The 19,316-nt window shown below is 44.8% G+C and overlaps 2 protein-coding genes across 10 annotated transcripts in view; one reads left to right on the top strand and one right to left on the bottom strand.

Moving 5' to 3' along the window:
- The window catches only part of Tmem131l (transmembrane 131 like), a 121,438-nt gene extending 102,186 nt beyond the window's left edge, over nucleotides 1–19,252 (top strand). For 7 of the 9 annotated variants that reach the window (XM_048333811.1, XM_048333809.1, XM_048333814.1 and 4 more), the window contains 10 exons: nucleotides 1,608–1,753; nucleotides 7,627–7,751; nucleotides 8,808–8,971; nucleotides 10,245–10,430; nucleotides 11,383–11,461; nucleotides 12,215–12,297; nucleotides 14,569–14,680; nucleotides 15,589–15,680; nucleotides 16,818–16,957; nucleotides 18,842–19,252. In XM_048333811.1, coding sequence (XP_048189768.1) covers nucleotides 1,608–1,753; nucleotides 7,627–7,751; nucleotides 8,808–8,971; nucleotides 10,245–10,430; nucleotides 11,383–11,461; nucleotides 12,215–12,297; nucleotides 14,569–14,680; nucleotides 15,589–15,680; nucleotides 16,818–16,957; nucleotides 18,842–19,117 — 1,403 coding nt within the window. In that variant the 3' untranslated portion in view covers nucleotides 19,118–19,252. Of the gene's footprint in view, nucleotides 1–1,607; nucleotides 1,754–7,626; nucleotides 7,752–8,807; nucleotides 8,972–10,244; nucleotides 10,431–11,382; nucleotides 11,462–12,176; nucleotides 12,298–14,568; nucleotides 14,681–15,588; nucleotides 15,681–16,817; nucleotides 16,958–18,841 lie in introns of those variants that run through there. The other 2 variants (XM_048333812.1, XM_048333815.1) reach the window with 2 other exon arrangements.
- LOC125341706 (small nuclear ribonucleoprotein G) lies at nucleotides 17,779–18,172 on the bottom strand. The gene has a single exon (XM_048333816.1). The coding sequence runs from the start codon at nucleotides 18,086–18,088 to the stop codon at nucleotides 17,858–17,860; it is 231 nt and encodes a 76-aa protein (XP_048189773.1). The 5' UTR covers nucleotides 18,089–18,172; the 3' UTR covers nucleotides 17,779–17,857.
- Nucleotides 19,253–19,316: the final 64 nt, after the last annotated feature.

Here is a 19,316-nt window from a genome sequence, read left to right as displayed (position 1 = left end):
TTGTATCATAGATCAGTGATTTGCCTTTACATCTGGTAATATTCACTATCAAAGGACAAAGTTACATAACTTAAAGATCTTAATTGATTTGGGGACACTTTATTCCTCTGGATATGCCTTTCTCTGTGGCCTTTCTCTCCTGTCACAGACAAAACATAAAAGCATTCCATGATAGTTTACTTTTTATAATGAATGTAATCCAGCCACAAGATTGATTTTTCTGTGTTCATCTTGTGATATTTGTTTTTTTTTTTTGTTTCTTTTTTTGTGCCAGGCCTGGGCTTGGACTCAGGGCCTGAGCACTGTCCCTGGCTTCTTTTTGCTCAAGGTTAGCACTCTGCCTCTTGAGCTACAGCGCCACTTCTGGCCGTTTTCTGTATATGTGGTGCTGGGGAATCGAACCCAGGGCTTCATGTATATGAGGCAAGCATTCTTGCCAGTAGGCCATATTCCCAGCCCCATCTTGTGATATTTGGAGGTATAACCTTAATTCTATGATAGGACCTTTTCTTTCAGAGTGTAGGCATGCCAGGGTATGCTGTAGTTGTACTTAAACCTGCTCCACATCACACAGTGTGTGTTCTACATGCTTAACTCGACAGTTAAGTGATATTTTTAAATTGTTTTAATTGTTATTATAAAGGTGATGTAAAGAGGGGTTACAGTTACGTAAGTCAGGTAAAGGGTACATTTCTTTTTGGACCATGTCACCCCTTCCCTCCCTCCCAAAGTTATGTGATATTTATATAACTCCTCAGTTTTACAGACTAAAATTATGCCTAACTTGTGTTATTTGAAAAAGGAATGTGTGTGCCTTGCCTTGCATGAGGCTCACTTGGGAGTTTCATTAACAGAGGGGACTTGGCTGCTCCTTTCCTTCTGACAGTGGAGAGCTTTGCCAGCCCAGGTGCCCTGTCTGGTCAGACATCCCTTCTGCCTCTTCTGCATCTACCTACTCTGCCAGACCCACTTGTGCCAGACCAGCTAGTCTCTTCCCCAGGGCTTCCCACACGCACCCTCCCACTTAAGCCCTAGCCCTGGTGTTTGCACTTCCTTTGCGATTCTTGTGCCTCGGCCTTTCAAGTAACAGATTATAGATTCAATACCTGTGGTATTGAAGAGATGCTTTCTGTTTGGAATTAGAAAATTGAGGCCACTTACCTATCCATGGGGCTGAAGTTGTTTTGCCTTTATTGTAAAGTAAGAAAAGGGGACTTCATGGTGTGGCTGAGGATAGAGCACTTGCCTCCATGTGCAAAGGCCCTGGGTTTCATCTTCACACTGATTTTCTACACTTTAACTGACAAAATGGGAAAGCTTCGGAATAAGGTTCTCAGCAGTACAACCTGCACATGTCCACTCCTTAGCCTGCACCCTCATACCACAACTCGTGTGTCCTTTGGGGGGATACCGTTCCCGAGTGTCTCTTACTTTGAGTTTATTTTCACTTGTAAAACAAGGCCAATTTTTGTACCATCATCGATGTCAAAAGGCCCCGTATGCCTTAATCTCCTTAAATGGGATTTCGTGTAGCAAAAAAAGTTTAACTAGGAGGTATTAAGTACAAAAAAATAACCTAGAAATTGAATTGTTTTTATTTATTTAAGGGACTAACCAAGTGCCTGTCAAGAATGAAGTAGACAGTTGTGAAACTTTGAAAAAAAATGAAACAAAGTCTCCTTCAGAAAAGAAGATCCACAAAGTATCTAAAGAAGATGTGTGTTCTGAGAAACAGGACATACCTTCAGTTGAGGTCTGTATTCCTTCTTCCTGCCTATTAAAAACAGAGCAGTGTAGCTTCTATACAACAAGTGTATTCTAACCCCAATGCATTTGAATCTATGTTGATGATTTGTGTCTTCAGTACACTGGTTTTGAGAGAAGTAAATTACACATTTTTCAATTGAGTTCCACAAAGATGGCCAGATTGCTCCTATGCAGAAAGAGCATAGTTTGGCTAGTGCTTGAGTGAATGTGTAAACCAGGTAGTTTTAGAAAATCAACCTGAGTATTTGGGAGATGGGCATAGAGGAAGGGAGGTGGGCATCCACTCTAGTTCTAGTTAGCACACTGTTACTATGCCTGGGAGCGTAATGGAATCAATACCTGTGTATAGTGACAGTAGGGTAATGGTCAAGAAAAATGAGACATTTTTAGAAGCAAAGCCATTGAGATTTCTCAGTACTTCACTCAAAAAGGATTTTCTTTTTCTTTTTTTATCTTTTATGGAGCTTGAATTTGGGGCCTGGGCACTGTCACTGACTTTGACCCTCAACCCCACTTCAGTTTTGTGGTGGTTAATTGGAGATAAAAGTCTCATGGGCTTTCCTGCCCACGCTGGCTTCAAACCATGATCCTCAGATCTCAGACTCTTGAGTAACTAGGATTATTGGCATGAGCCACTGGCGCCCAGAGGATTTGTATTTTTTTAAATAACAATTTGCAAAAGATAACATCAGGGTCCAAAGCCTAGTGACTTAGAAGGTGGGGGAATTCTGATTTATGTAACAGGTTCATTTTTACATCTTTCAAAGCAATGTTACATCATGGTTAAAAGCATGGGCCAACCAGGTGCTGGTGGTTCATTCACATCTGTAAACCTAAGCTACTCAGAATGTTGAGATCTGAGGATCGCAGTTTGAAGCCAGCTCTGGCAGGAAAGTCTTTGAGACTCTTTTATCTCCAATAAACCACCACAAAAGCCAGAAGTGGAGCTGTGGCTCAAATGATAGAGCTCTTGCCTTGAGTTAAAAGGCGCTCAGACAGCACCCCCAAGGCCTTGAGTTTGAGTCCTAGAACCAGCCACCAGGGAAAAAAAAAAAGTATGGAACATAGCCAGAGCCCCAGACCATTATTTACTGCTTCCATACTGCATTTTCCTCATGTGGAATGATGGTGATAATGGTGTACCCACCTTACAGGTTTGTGCCAAGTAAATGAGCCACTCTGGGAAGTAGTAAGTGCCATGACAACAGGGAGGGGAGTTTTGAGATATGAAGTAGAGGGACAGCATGGGGGGGGGGCAGGTTGTCAGCTACAGCTGCTATGAGGAGTCAGCCCTGGAACTTAGATAGCACATTGTCCCTCTGGAGGTAGATTGGAAAGTAGCCTGGTATTCTCTGTAGCTTTATAGCAGGAAGCCAGGTCTGAGTGTGGATGTTGGGTGGCATTGGAGCTACAACATTGTGGGGGTGGGGGGCTTCCTTTTCTAGACAGAAATCAGGTCACCGTGTTTGGGATGGAAGGAAAAGAATGAGGGCAGGAGTTGAGCCTGATAGGCTTTTTGCCTCAGGTTTTGGAGACTTGGCCTGGAAACAGCCATGCAGGGTGATGTTGGAGCCTGGGACTGAGGCGCCCCTGAAGAACACTGCTGTATGTTGGCACTCGTGCCACATTGTGTGCATGTTGTTCCCATCACAAACTGTTTCTGGTTCTCTGGGCCAGACTTAACCTCCTTATCTGTGCCTTTCCTTTTTTTTTTTTTTTTTTTTTTGGTGGCCAGTCCTGGGGCTTGGTCTCAGGACCTGAGCACTGTCCCTGGCTTCTTCTTGCTCAAGGCTAGCACTCTGCCACTTGAGCCACAGCACCACTTCTGGCCATTTTCTGTATATGTGGTGCTGGGGAATCGAACCCAGGGCCTCATGTATACGAGGCAAGCACTCTTGCCACTAGGCCATATCCCCAGCCCGTGTGCCTTTCATTATGATGGCTTTCTGAATGTGTTAAAAGCATTTTCTTCCCTGTGCATCTTCATCACTAGATTCTTGACTGTCAAGCATGGGTATTGCCGTTTATCCCTAATTCTGGAACTCAGACAGTCCTTGCAGTCAGTCCTTGTGGTTAGACTGTCCTCTTGCAGCGAGTCTTTGAGCCTGTTGTTACAGCCATTAGCACCTAATGATGGCGATGGGCCAGTTCAGGCCATGCAGACTGGACTTGTACCCAGCTAAGTCATCCAAGGTGATCCCTTCTGATGCAGTATTCTGAGCTGTCCTTCTCATTTCTTGCTGTTTCTGTGACTCGCCCTTCTTCTGTAGAACTGTTTTTAAGGTCCCAAGAGTGTACTTTCCACTTCTTTGTTACTTTGGAGAAAATTATTCTGAGTAAACACATTCCCAAGTGCAGTACTCAGTGTTTGCTTAGGGCCTAACTTTGCAGCTTAGAAAACTGTGTAAATCTGTCTATAGTACACAGAGAACATTTCTCTAGATTTATTGTCAAAAAATATTGAAGCCCAGGTTTAGAAACCATAACTAAAATTTAACCCTAGCTCTGGCATCTTTTCCTGAGAAAATCATTCATGATTAATACAGCAACATAAAAAAGAAGGCAAAAATCCATTCAAAATGAAGCACAGATTTTTTTGTTTTCTTTTTCCCTCATGTATCTACTTTTACCTCTATGCCATGGATTTAAGAATCACTTTATACAGGGGCTGGGAATATGGCCTAGTGGTAAAGTGTTTGCCTCGCGTGCATGAAGCCCCTGAGTTCAATTCCTCAGCACCACATAAATAGAAAAGGCCAGAACGGCGCTGTGGCTCAAGTGGTAGAGTGCTAGCCTTGAGCAAAAAGAAGCCAGGGACAGTGCTCAGGCCCTGAGTTTAAGCCTAAGGACTGGCAAAAAGAAGGGAAGGGAAGGGAAGGGAAGGGGGAAGGGGGAAGGGAAGCACATTATACATCCAATCTGTGTTTTCTCTTTGGTTTCTCTCTTTTGCTTTTATTAACACTCAGAATCTTTCTTCACTCCTGACACCCATCAATAGTCACCTCTGCCAGGAAGATCAGAGAAGTTAATTAGTTCACATGGTTTAGTGATGTTAAACTGCTTGTTAGGTGCCAAGGAATTTAACTCTTAGAATCACCCTTTGAAGAAGTAAACCGAGGCAGAGAGGCTAGGAGGCCTGTGCAAATTGACATAGACTGCAGCATTTGAGGATTGGCCTGGTGACACTGATCTTTATCTATCTATCTATCTATCTATCTATCTATCTATCTATCTATCTATCTATCTATTTATTTATTTTGCCAGTCCTGGGCCTTGGACTCAGGGCCTGAGCACTGTCCCTGGCTTCTTTTTGCTCAAAGCTAGCACTCTGCCACTTGAGCCACCGTGCCACTGCTGGCTGTTTTCTGTATATGTTGTGCTGGGAAATTGAACCCAGGGCTTCATGTATACAGGGCAAGCACTCTTGCCACTAGGCCATATTCCCAGCCCTGACACTGATCTTAATTGTGACTGTGTAGCTCTTCTACATCCTGGTGAGACCCTCAGTAGGCAGTCAGCACCTGTCTTGCTCTTCTACACGTTTCTAGGCAGGTATATTGCTCTGGCTCTCTGGTGTGCTTTCCCCTCTGTTACGTCCATGGCCAGCATTGAGGACTGTTCTCGCCTTTCTCACTGCCCACGGTTTTGAGTAGGACTCACCTAAAAAGGAAAGGGCTATGCATTTTCTGTCTTCTGTCTTTTACTTTCATGTCTCTAACCCTTGTGTCGTCCCCTGGTAGGTGGCTCGTGGACTTCACTTCTTGGTCATTCCACTCAGGCCCCTTCCTTATTACCCTTAGAGATTTCTGTGAAGTTCCTGAGCTCTGCATCCTTCTTCTCATCCTAAATACAGTGACCTGCTTGCCTGTACAGGGGAACAGTTCCAACCAGATTCATTGGGGAAGGGCAATCAAGTGTCACTTCCCTCTTTCTCTGACCCCACATAGAAATCAGTTTTTCATTGGTGCCAGGCCCTGAAGGGCTGGCAAAGCTCATGTACTTATGCTGACAAGCCTTTGCTGGCTCTTGAGTGAACAAGGCGTGGGGAAGAGGAGAACTAATAAGACTACAAAGAAACAACAATCCATGAATAAATAGTGTGTGTCTGATTTTTTTTTTTTTTTTTTTTTTTTTTTTTTTTTTTTGTGCCAGTCCTGGGCCTTGGATTCAGGGCCTGAGCACTGTCCCTGGCTTCTTCTCGCTCAAGGCTAGCACTCTGCCGCTTGAGCCACAGCGCCGCTTCCGGCCGTTTTCTGTATATGTGGTGCTGGGGAATCGAACCTAGGGCCTCGTGTATCCGAGGCAGGCACTCTTGCCACTAGGCCATATCCCCAGCCCCGTGTGTCTGATTTTTGACAATTGGATCATGTGTCTGTTTATTGTCAGACTTAAAACAATTAGCCAGAAGTCCTGTAGGATTAGACAAAAGTCCTATAGGTTTTGTGTATTTGACCTGTCAGGTTTTAAAACACTTGTAGAATCAAAATAAAAGTTGCAGTTCATGTATTGGAGAGGAGAATTGAAGGAGTATAAAGGAGGGCTGGGAATATGGCCTAGTGGTAAGAATGCTTGCCTCATATACAAGAAGCCCTGGGTTCGATTCTTCAGCACCACATATATACAAAAAAAAAAAAAAAAAAAAAAAAGGCCTCAAGTTGCACTGTGGCTCAAGTGGTAGAGTGCTAGCCTTGAGCAAAAAGAAGCCAGGGACAGTGCTTAGGCCCTGAGTCCAAGCCCCAAGACTGACAAGAAAAAAAAGACTGCAAAACCCCATAATTGAATGTACAGTTAACATTACAGTGTGTTTCTAGTATTGGCTTATTGTAGATGCAGGAGAATTCTGGTATTCCAGATCTAGGACATGTAGGGAATTTAGAAACCTTTTCTTCTCTCAATTACTATGTTGTAGTCAACTATCTTCTATAACTTCATGGATTCCTAATCTGGAACAATCTTCTGAGCAAGAAGATGAAATGAGCCAGTCTTTGCTTTCATGCAGTGTGACTCCTAAAGGCCAATAGGAAGAGACTTGTGGCTTTGAATGTGCCTGAGTCCCTGTTGCTCTGGGGTCTCTGTCCCTCTGAAGCACCTGGAAGAGGCAGTTCCCTCCTGAAAGGAACTAACACACTTGGGATATTTTTTGAAAATCCCTTGGTCTTAGTCAGTGAGCCCTGTGCATGTCTAAAAGGTAGAGAATCCTGCTGTTCTGAGCCTATTAATAATATACATGTATCTATAACTTACATCCGTATATACATTCATATATGTGTGTCTGTGTGTGCATGCGCGCACATACATTGGCTGATGAATTATGTTTTCAGAGGCACATTTAAAAAGTATATTTAAGAAGGATATTCTTGCCTTATTTATCCTAGAAGTTTACAATAGTTTGGAGCATTCTGTGGAGATCTGGCTGTTCTTCTAAATTGCATCAGTAAACAAATGAAAACAGAAATACACAGCTTGCTCCTCAGTTGGGTTTTAATCTGATTTTGCTTCAGTAGTAATTCATGCCAGTTGCACATACCAAATTAACAGGTGGCGGCTGGAGGATGTATTGCTGCTGAAGCCAACAGAGCCAGCCCGCCCTAAATTGCTAGCAGATGTTTCTCCTCCTTAGCCCCTTAGGAATTTTATGGGCAACAATTCTTCTTTTCTTCTCTTTCTGCCGAGTGCAATGGAAGGAGGGAAAGGAAAACAAACTAGAAACTGAGAAACGCACGTCTCAGCTTTCCCCAGAACTGGAACTTTCTAAATGCAGGTGGAGTTGGTCTCCAGAAGTTAGGACAGAAACAAGCACAGGTTTATCTTCATGTTTAGTCAATTTAAACTACTAAACATTTTCTCTTTCTACTTTAGCAAGAAGATTCTTACAGGAAAAAGAAACTTCAGGAGAAAAGAGAAGGAAATGTACAAAATCTAAACTGGAATAAGAACCGAACATGTAGAAAAAACAAGAAAAAGGGCATTGCTCAGGCCTCAAGGTGTGTTATTTCTACAGTCCCTTTGCCATATTGATCTAATTTGTCACTTTGCCATTTTTTCCCTCATATTTTTTTGTTAGATACTTTAAAAGTGACCAGTTTTTGTAGTTCATCCTTTACAAGATGCTTAAAGCCATAGGAGGTTCTAGGGAAAACCAAGTCCTTGTGTGTCCTGTCAGGGCAAGTGCACTTACGGGGCAGGCGCACATAGTGGGGAAAGCCTGGGTGCAGGTACCCACCCACTGGGCCACCTAGAAGTTGCAATAATTAGAATACTCCCAACTTCCATAGCCCTCGGTAGTGCTTTGCAGTATAGGTAGAGAGAGCTCCTTGGATGTGGGAAGAGAGGCGCCCAGGTAGTCCACCATTTATGACAAATTACATGGTAGAGCAGAGCCACAGTGGAGCCCAGGCAGCCTGGCACTGTGCCTTGGAAACTCTGCTTCCTAGAGGCACTGAATCTCCCAAGTTTTCATGTTCTTGTGTGTAAAAGGAAGGTGCTGGACAGTGTTGGCATGGAAGTCCTACATTGTAGGGGTTCCAGAAACATTCCCTAAATGGAATCTGATGAAACATTTCTCAGCTTGAGGGTTTTTTCTGCAGATCCACAGTGTGTATGTGACTCCAGATACCCTCAGTGGTGTGGCCTCTGAGTTGTGATTTCTTCCTTTTTTTTCTTTTTGCCAGTCCTGGGGCTTGAACTCAGGGCCTGAACACTGTCCCTGGCTTCCTTTTACTCAAGGCCAGCAACTCTACCACTTGAGCCACAGTGCCTTTCTGGCTTTTTCTATATATGTGGTGCTGAGGAATTGAACCCAGGGCTTCATGCATGCTACGCAAGCACTCTACCACTAGGCCAAATGTGGCCCAGACCCCTGAGTTCTGATTTCTTTTAACTGCCTAGCACTCTACACTCACATGTGCAAGGCACCCAGCAGGCATGTCCTCTTGCCTTGTCTTGCAGATTGACATTCCCACCTCTGGTGGTCTCATGGGAAAGAAGTATATGTATAAACATGACAAAATACATAAGTGATTTTTTTTAAATGACTTCAGGCCTACAGAACAAAGTGAGCTAAAACTTTTATGCGGTGACTTTGAGAGATCAGAGCTGCGTGGCGACATGGATGTAAGAAGCTGGTGTATACAGGAAAACACAGGCGAGGTTTGTAAGGTAGCTACGGAAATGGCAAGCAGCTCATCGGCACGGAGAGAGGAAGGTATGTAACAACTTAGAGCTGAGCAAGATACTGCCCTTGAAATCTTTGCTTCCTCCAGGAAATCTCCATTGTATGTGCGATACCATGTTGGAAAGTAAGGATTCTTTTGAGCCTAGGCAGGCTGCTAGTGTTGCCCTCCTGCCTACCCCCTACCCTGGCCATTCTCAGTCCTCATAAACATTGCTTAAGAAACAGAGTGGCTGGCTGGAGACAGGATCTGCTTGGTGGAAGAGGGAGACAGGATCTGCTTGGTGGAAGAGGGAGCGGCCAGGTGAGACAGTGCCACTCCACTCTTAAGTCCGATAGCTTCTGCAGAGCCACGCCCCGTCCAGCCTGGGACTGCTGCTGCAGTGCCCTGGGAATGGGAAGTGAGGGGCCCCTGTGCTGGAGCCAGAGGAGAATAATCCAGCACATCCCGCTTTCCTAGTCACAGGCTCCACTGGGACACACACTGGTCAGCCAGAGGAAACTGGTCTCTATCTCTTGTTGTCTTTCATTCCCTTAACTTATGTGTGCTCCTTTTCAATTATCTCTTTTTATTTTTGTCACCCCTGGAGCTTGAACTCAGGGCCTGATTACTGTCTCTGAGCTTTTTTACTCAAGGCTAGTGCTCTACCACTTGAGTCATAACTCCACTCCCAGCTTTTTGGTGTTTAATTGGAGATATGATGCTTACGGACTTTCCTGCCCAGGCTGGCTTCGAGCTGTCATTCTCAGATCTGAGCTTCCTGAGTAGCTAGGATTAGAGGCATGAGCTGCTGGTACCTAGCTCATTTTCAGTCTTAATCGGAGTTTCTCCCCACCCATATGTCAGTAATATTTTGAAATTCCTAACTTACATCCTAATGAAAGAGGGAGAAAATCACCTATAGGTCTTCCATCCATTTAATAGAGTAGTTTCTCAACAGAGCAAACTTATTGCTTGCTGTGTTTATATAATGCTAAGGATCGAACCTTACTATGTGCATGCTAAAAAAGCACTCTACCACTGAGCTTTGTCCCTACCTAGCCTCTAGAATCATTTTTAGATGAAAATTGTGCTTGGGTTTGATCGTCCATCCACACACGGAACAGACTTGGCCTGGAGTTTCTCCAGGTCCTGTGTTAACTTCACTAAGCCTCATTGTCATATTTTATTATCATTTGTAGCTGAGCAGAGTTGTCCAGTCCTGAAGCTGACTCTGGTCTTCTTGCTAGCTTCCCCTGTTTGTTAGCAGTGGCACTAGCTGCAATTGTCTTAGTGAAGTACAGCGTCTCCCCTTGCCTCCTGCAGAGGGCTACTACCAGAAGCCAGAGAAGAAACCCTCAGACAAGTTTTGCTTGGACTCCAGCTCTGAGTGTGGCAGCTCCTCCGGCAGTGTGCGTGCCAGCCGGGGTAGCTGGGGCAGCTGGAGTAGCAGTGGCAGCTCGGACGGTGACAGGAAGCCTGCAGTGGATGTGCAGCACTTCCTGCCGCCTGGTGAGTCCCACGTGGCCTCCCTGTCATCGCCACACACCCTTCTTCCCCGTGTGCCCAGCACGCCCCCTGTAAGGTCCTGCTCTGCCCAGATCTGAGGCTTTGATTTGCACTCTCCTTTCCTTTTCTCTCCTCCTCCCTCCTCTCTCTTTAATCACTAACACTGTTATTACTATTTAGTGTCTATCTCTGACACACTTAACAGAGCTGTACATTTGTTCATTCTTTTTTATTTTGATAAAATAAGCCATAAAAAGATAGCCCAACCCCCCAAGAAACAAGCCAATGCTGACTTCTTGGGGTCAGTGTGTATTGTGTGGGGGAAACGCGGACTAGGGAAGGAGCAGCCACTTGGTTTTGTGTTTCATGATGGAGAGAGATTTCTTTGTTCAGACATCTTTGCTTTTCATGGCCCACAATCTACACAGCTCCATCTCCCACCAAGGAAAGTATAATATGGGGTATAATCCCAATTTTACACCTGTATGTGTATGCACACATAAACAAGATTATAAGAAATAAATACCGAGTGTTCATACTGGCAGTATAAGTGTAGGTGATTTGTACCCCTTTCAGCTTTCATTTCCTTTTATAAATTCTTATAATGGTCATATTTAATAAACTTAAGGGAGTAAATACTAAAATTATATAGCTAAATGTCTTCTTTCAGGAAAAAATCTATTGAAATATTCATAATAAAGATGTTTCTTTTTTCCAGAATGTGTAAGGTATTGATCCAAAATTCTTCATCCAAATATTTAATTTTGTTAATTTTTCAATGAAAGGATAAACAATAGAAGACCGTTACAATTTAATTGAATTGTGAATATTGGTTTGAAGTGAAAAAGAGATCACTCTTAGGGGTTAATAATACTAACAAAATGTACATTTTAATACAGATAATATACAGCTAATCACGCTTCTTAAAACTTGTGGTAACTTTTTCTCAATGCAGGGGACAGTTTTTCCTCAAGTGACTTCCCTTCCGAGACTCCCATCTCCTTGAACCTTTCACATCACATCTGCAGCCCCACGTAAGTGTTCTCCAGTTTCCAGTGTCTCGTGCATGCTCCGGGATTCCCTTCTCCCACTTGCAGTGGTTCCTCACTGCTCATGGGGCGTGAGTTACAGGGCCCTCCTTCATGTAAACGCACACGCACTCGTGCGCACATATACATGCGTGTGCGCGCTCACACACGCGCAGACCGACACTGAAGTCTGCACATGTTCAAGGCCCCTACAGAAAATGATGTCGCATTTTTTGCAAGTATTTTTGGCTTGAATTAAAGGATATAGAAGCTGTGGCACAGAGGGCAGCCAGCTGTACCTATAACCACATGAAGGCAGGGTTAGCGAGGAGGGAGTGGAGTGCATTGCAGTTGCAAGTGTGCTTGTCTTCCTTAGTGTATAAGAAGCTGTAATTAGATGGGTGAGTTTGCGAAGAAGGAAACCCAGCTAGCAGATAAGAAAAGCTTTTTATGAATGTTTTGTTACAGGTGAAAAGTAAACTAATGTTTAAGAATTGTTGCAACCATGTGGTAGGCAGCTTGGAAACTACAGTTTGACTGACTTGTTGTTTGTTCAAGCAAAACTTTACCGGATCTTGGGAATTTAATATCCCTCAAATGTTGTCTCTCTGTGCACCTTTATGTCTGCAATAGCTGTATGTTTCTGTGGGTAAAAACTCAAGTAATAAAAACATGCCATATCTGTATAGATTACGATGTACTATCTGTACTTCCTGTGCAGAAAAGTCAGCAGTTCCTCTGTGCTCACTTTCCCCACAGAGATGTGAGTGACCTCCTGTCTTACGCAGACCCTTCCTGTCCCAGCCTCCCTGCCGGCTCTTCAGGTGTTGAAGAAGATAAAGGTGAGGCACAGCAAAGCTGATACCAGCCAGATGTTCTGTTCTGTCCCCTGGGTGGGACCCTTCTCCAAGCTGGGTGTGTAGGTTGAAGGCACTTGCCCCGTGGACAGGCATCATCAGGGTATGTGACTTTGGTTTCTGCCTGTCACTCTATGGATATGCAGCACCTTTTTGGTAGCCCAGGCACAGGTGCCTGCCCCTACAGTCCCAGTTCAGTTTAGAGCCTTTTATTGGAGACTTGCTACACTGTACTTCATTTCCCTAGTTGGAGAAGACAGGAAACAGACATGATGCCTGCGGGCCGGCATGAGACCCCGGTGGAGAGAAAGTCAGGAGTGAGATTTCCGCATCCTCACCTGCTTCCATAGTCCTCCCTGGCCACTTTCTCCTCCAGCTCACTCTGTCTTGGAAGCCTGTTAATCTTGATTTAGTGATTGGGCTCAGCCTCAGTCGGCACAAGGCTAAGTCTGAGAGCTCCCCACCTTCTGCAGGTGGGGGAGTGAGGATGGTGGTTTTAGTGTGTGGAAATAAGAATAGTCAGAAAGGAAATGCACTCCTTCCTGGGCTTTCAATGGAAAATTAAGTCCAGTCCTCCTTCATTTTGCCCCCTTTTCTCCTACTCCCCTCCATCTCTCTCTCTCTCTCTCTCTCTCTCTCTCTCTCTCTCTCTCTCTCTCTCTCTCTCTCTCTCTCTCTCTCTCTCTCCATTCCTGCCAAATCAATATCAGGAATCATAGCAGGATATGCCTGCTTTGTACTCTCTGTAGCATTTAGCACTAGTACACATACTTGCATCATTGCATATCAGCTCATAGAAATTAATGGTGAATGAGGAGTCAGAGGATTGCAAGTTACAGGCCATAGGTAGACACCATGGCTCATACCTATAATCCCACCTACTAGGTAGATGGAAATTAGGAGGATTGCAGTTCAAGGCCAGCCAAAGAGGAAGTGAGACTTCCATCACAACAACAACAACAAAAAACCCTGGGTGTAATGGTATATGTCTGTCATCCCAGCTCTGGGAAGCAAACTAGCATGGACAAATACACACAGAGTACTCGATCTCAAAAATAACCAAGCAAGGTCCATGGGGATGAGTATGTTGTGACTCGAGTGGAAGAGTAGCATGAGTTCAAACCCAGGACTGTGAGAAAAAGGAAAGGTGTTATCCCTACCAGATCCTTCTTACATGGGAAGCGCCAGGCTCTGTGTTGTCTCTTAGAAATTAGACTTGTGCCTGTGGTCCTCATGAATAAGTCTGCAGCTGTTATTCCTTGGGTTAGGTCCTGAGGTCACTGAAGCAGATTGTGTCTACACTGGGCCTGCTGTCTATAGAGCTAATGCCTCCCTCATACCGAGGCTCATTTGCACTGCCAAAACATCCTGTTCATGGTTAAGCATTTCTCGGGCTGCTGGCTCTTTGCTGCAAAGCCGCAGTCGCGGTCTTACCGGGTGCTCCCCTCCCCCTGTGTTCTGGAGAGCACACGTCTGACGGCCCTGCCTTTTGACCACTCGCTTTGCATGGGCTTCCTTGCAGCATCGGCTGGCCTCCTGGACCACGGGCCAGTGCCTTCTGCCTCACCAGGACATCGATCTTGCTTCCTGGCTTACAGGAAAAAAAAACAGCATAAGGCCTTCAGGAAGCTCCACATTCCACCCACCACAGCAAGCCATTCTTTGCTTTCCTTCTTTCTAGGGACTCTGTTTCACAAAGTCCTCACACCACCCTTTACCTTGTACTTGCGTGGGGCTCAGCCACGCCCGCTTCAGGGCATTTGCCAAATGGTTGCCACTGCCTGGCCTGTGCTTCCCGGAGCCACGTGGCTCACCCCCTGTCTACAGTTGGATATTTGATGGCAAGCTCCAGCAGTGAGGCCTGACTACCGTAGTTACAACTGCACTGTTCATGGTGCCTTGCTGTCCTTTTGTCCTTGGTGTCTGTTCACTTGAATGCCCTTGTTTGCTGCGGCATCTCTAGGATCTGTAGGGAGGCCCTGCACAGAGCAGCCCCTCAAATATCTGTTTAAGTTCTTGTCCAGGCAGGCAAGGAGACAATCGCGATTGCCGCATCTGAAGCAGACAAGCAGCATGCTGTCCTTCAGAGTTGTGTCCTGAAATAGTGTCTCCCAAAGGGACTCGGGGACGGCCACAGCAGTCAGTGTGTGGGGGTGACAGACAGGGGAAGAGAGGTTGAGCCAGGCATCATTTGAAGGGCCACTGAGGACTGGATATTGAAGGAAGTGGACTGAGAGACCTTGCTTTCTTCTTCAGGTCTTTACTCACCTGGGGACTTGTGGCCCCCCGAGCCAGTTTGTCTGGCAAACAGCTTCAGCTGCCCTATGGAGAACATGCCTGGAGTGACGCGGGACCCAGTCCACAACAGGTAGGACCTTGCTCCTCGGATGCAGGCCTCGCTTGCCCTAATGGCTGGGAGCTGGGATTTGAACTCAGCTGTACTAAAACATTGCTTCTGTCTCTTGGAGTTATATTACAACGTGTTAGAAAATAACCCAACCAGTCAGGCACTGAAAGAAATATGCAATAAAATCAAGAAAAGCTGGGGACCCTTGTCACTGTTTTCTTTATCTCATAACACATATGAGGCAAATTTGAAAAACAGTCAACTCATAATTCCTACTATATAGCAGCAAAGATTTCCATTGTCCCATGACATCACTCTTGAACACACTGACAAATTTAAAAGATCACAGAGCTTGAGCATCAACAAAGTTACGCAATGACGGCATCTTAAATTTTCCCTTGGGTATTAATAAATCATTCCGTTAGGGAACCTGGAAGAAATGCTAATACCTTTGTTTAATCACAGGATCCACTGAAAGATGTTTTTGGTTCAGCTTATTACAACAGTATTGCTTGTCTGATTTCTGTAATGCGAGCCCAGTTGGCAGTGGTGATGAGTGTGTCATGACTAGTAGTCTTCATAGTGGCGACTTCCTAAGCTGAGTGCTGCTGTGAGAGGTAGGCATTTTATTAGCAGAACCAACATGGCAGGGTCCAGATATATTCTAAGACTCTTCAGTGCTGATAGAGCTGTGGCCTTGGGTGAAACTTCACAATGGTCATAAAGGAACCCGTCTTACAGGTGGATGTTACTGGTTATGAGCATCTAGGGATGGTCTTTGATTCTCTGACTTGAGAAAATTAACATCTTTCATTTTCCTAAATTGGGGGATTTACAGTGATTAGGATGTTGGACCATAAAATCATACTCTTTATTTACTTGATCTTGTGGCATCCCATTTCTGAAACTAGACCTCTTGTTTTTTGTAGCAGTTTCATTGACTGGAATGCAACTTGCGAAGGCCAGTTTCCCAATGTGTACTGCCCGTTGGAACTGAATGATTACAATGCCTTTCCAGAAGGTAAAAGTGACTTGAGCAGTCGCAGTGCTTTTATTCTCTCATAAGCTCAAAGCAGGACGTGTGTGGACTTTAGCACAAACCTGTGAAGAATGTGCCTTTTAGTAGCAAGCAGACTCAAAGAATGGTCTTAGAGTGGTTGTCAATGATTTCATGTGGATCCAGTTGTGCATGCCCGCCATGTACAATTCTATATGACCCTCAAGCCTTCTGCATATAAACTTTGTCCATTTCATCCTTGTGCTGAGGTAGAACTAGGTCATTTGTATTTCTGTGGACCATTGGACGTCTGGGGCACTAGTTGTTTGCTGTGCTTTTTCATAGCCCCATATGAAATAGAAGTGTTTGCCTGCTTGTTCTTAAGAGCATGTCTTGACTCTTGGGCCAGATGAGCAGTGCTGGATAAGGAATGATAGAAGTCTGGACAGGAAATGGGACAGTTAGAAATTCTTGATCTCAAGCATGTGCTGTAATAAATATTCCCTTGGTCATCTGGAAAGTGTTCCTCTTATAGACTATAGTATGCTCATGATTTCTCATACTAGCACTGCCTTTCCAGCCTGGATTCTGCTACCTGCACTGCTCTCTGCTAACCACAAGGTGGGGTGCTTTGGTAGCTTCCTTCCTAGGATTATTGGGCTCTGAGTTTATTATCTAGTGATACCCATGAAGCCCTTGATTTTCTAATTGCTTTATCAGGCTGTGTACAGGTGCTAAGGTTGCATGACAGACAAAAAATGAGGGCGGTATATAGCTCAACATTAGGACGCTTGCCTAGCATGTGTGAGACCTTGGATTCCATCCCCAGGACACACGCATGCCCCTGAAAAAGAATATATATGAATCGTGGCACTGTCTATAGTAGTGTTTTAAGCACACTTTATATAAGAAAGATTCCTGTCAAATAATCAAATACAGACACACAAGCCCTGAGTCAGACTCCTCACGAGGGTTCACAGGTGGGGTCACAGGACAGGCTTTACCTTTAACCCGGGATGACCATGCAATGGGGGCACAACATGTTTATGTCTGTTTCTCCCTTGCCAGTATGGGAAGGCCTGGAAAGTTCTCTCTTGAGAGTAAGAATTCAGCTCTCTCCATGAAAATATTCACTTTGTTGCTGTTTCCCATTCCTCATAGAGAACATGAATTACACCAACGGCTTCCCTTGTCCTGCAGAAGCTCAAACTGACTTCATCGACCACAACTCTCATTCTACCTGGAACACCCCGCCCAACATGCCCACTGCATGGGGACATGCCAGCTTCGTCAACTCTCAGGTGGGTGTTACGGCAGCTTCCAGTTGTCTAATCCCCCCTTCATCCGAGCCTCAGCTTGCATTATCATTGAGCCCAGATCAGCCAGAGCTGGTGGGATTCTCTAGATCATAGGCTGGCCGTCCTCCACAGGCAGGAGGACCCTAATGTGTAGGCTTGCCAACACCAACACTGGCTGCCCTGAATGAAAATGATGTCCCAAACTACACCAAGCAGAGATTGCTTATGAATAAAATAGAAATTGGGCCAGCAAAGTCTGCATCATAGCCGTCTGTGTGGGGCCTTGCTCACTTCAGTGTTAAGAGATGAAGTGAAGGACACAGGAAGGTCTGTTAGGGGACAGTGACTAGGTTCAACACATTAACTCCACACGTTTTCCCTCTTCTAATTAGACAAATGTGTAACCAAAGGAAAGACCCACATCCAAATGCCCTTCTCAAGAGAAAAAAATGAGGAGCCAGGAGTGGTGGCTAAGATTTGACTAGGATTTGAATTCAGAGCCTTTGTGTGTGGTAGGCAGATACTGTACCACTTAAGCCATGCCCCCAGCCCTGTTGGTCTTATTTTTTTTATTATTGCAAATGTTTATTAAAAAAAAGTTGGGGCTGGGGATATAGCCTAGTGGCAAGAGTGCCTGCCTCGGATACATGAAGCCCTAGGTTCGATTCCCCAGCACCACATATACAGAAAACGGCCAGAAGCGGCGCTGTGGCTCAAGTGGCAGAGTGCTAGCCTTGAGCGGGAAGAAGCCAGGGACAGTGCTCAGGCCCTGAGTCCAAGGCCCAGGACTGGCCAAAAAAAAAAAAAAAAAAGTTAACTATAAAAATGTACATGACCAAATTGTATACAGTTAAGTAGTCTTTTGGAGAGGGGATGCAGATTTCTCTGATTAGCTGTCATTTATTAAACTCGTTCCAAGGCTTCTAACATGATGATACTATTTCCTCGTATAACCACCATTCCAATATTGTTCTGTTGCCCACTAGTTGCCATCTCCACACATTCATCTATCACCAGATTCATAAATGGATCAAATCCACGCAATATTCCTTGGACATGTCTGCCACCATTTAATTTCAAAGATAGCTTCTTATCCATAAATTTTTTTAGCTCAGGAGGGTGAGCTTTGCTCATGATTCCTACTCTGCGGGCTCAGAGATGCTTGGGAACCGAAATTGATGCCTCCTTCACGCGCCCGCGGCAGAAACGACTCTGTTGGTCTTATTTTTGAGATAAGGTTTCATTTTTGCCTGGCTACTCTGGACCACCACAAACCTATTTATTCTTCCTGCATAGCTGGGTTGGCTGGCACCCACGTTTTTGGTGGTTCAAGGTGAGATCTTGCAAACGTTGTGCCTCGGCTGGGCTTGAACTATGATCCTCCCAACCTTCACCAGGTAGCTAGAATTACGTTTTTTGTTGTTGTTGTTGTTGTTGTTTTTGCCAGTCCTGGGCCTTGGACTCATTGTCCCTGGCTTCTTTTTGCTCAAGGCTAGCACTCTGCCACTTGAGTCACAGTGCCACTTCTGGCCATTTTCTGTATATGTGGTGCTGGGGAATCAAACCCACGGCTTCAAGTATACGAGGCAAGCGCTCTTGCCACTAGGCCATATCCCCAGCCCTAGAATTACTATCTTGAGCCATCATTCCTGCCTCTTCACATTATTTTTTTAATGAAAGGCATTTGGCTTTGAGTTTTTCCTTAGATTTAATAATACTCCTGAAAAATGAGGTTAAGCAACCCAGAATTCTCAGAATACTTCAATCAATTTCAGGTATCTTGGATAGGTACCATGCACCTGTCTGCTGGTAAGTATTCAGACTCAACTTTCTAAAGCTCCTGGAGATTTTAATTGTGTGCGTCTTTTTTCCCTGTTCATCCTTTAGCCCTACCTCACCAGTACCCGAAGCTTGTCTCCGATGTCTGGACTTTTTGGTTCCATCTGGGCCCCACAAAGTGATGTGTACGAAAATTGTTGCCCCATTAGTTCCCCCACGGAACATTCAACCCACATGGAAAACCAGGCCGTCATGTGTAAGGAGTACTACCCAGGGTTTAACCCATTTCGTGCCTACATGAACCTGGACATATGGACTTCCACAGCAAATCGCAACACGAACTTCCCGCTGTCCAGAGACTCCAGCTACTGTGGGAATGTGTGAAGAGAATTGGATTTTTAAACAATGTGAATAAAGAGGCTTGTGTTTGGATTACGAGTGTAAACTGGTTGTTAAGATAGATTACGACATTGGCAGATATTTTGGCACTTTTATATGAAAATAAATTTTTTAATGAAATCTGGGTGCTCTGTTTTTTTAACCTTTCATTCATAAATCAGTGGCAGACTCAACATCCATCTGT

The sequence above is a fragment of the Perognathus longimembris genome, chromosome 24 (assembly GCF_023159225.1).
Source record: "Perognathus longimembris pacificus isolate PPM17 chromosome 24, ASM2315922v1, whole genome shotgun sequence".
Taxonomy (NCBI): domain Eukaryota; kingdom Metazoa; phylum Chordata; class Mammalia; order Rodentia; family Heteromyidae; genus Perognathus; species Perognathus longimembris.
Note: the sequence above shows the minus strand (reverse complement) of the source record. Positions and strands in the feature narration are given on the sequence as shown.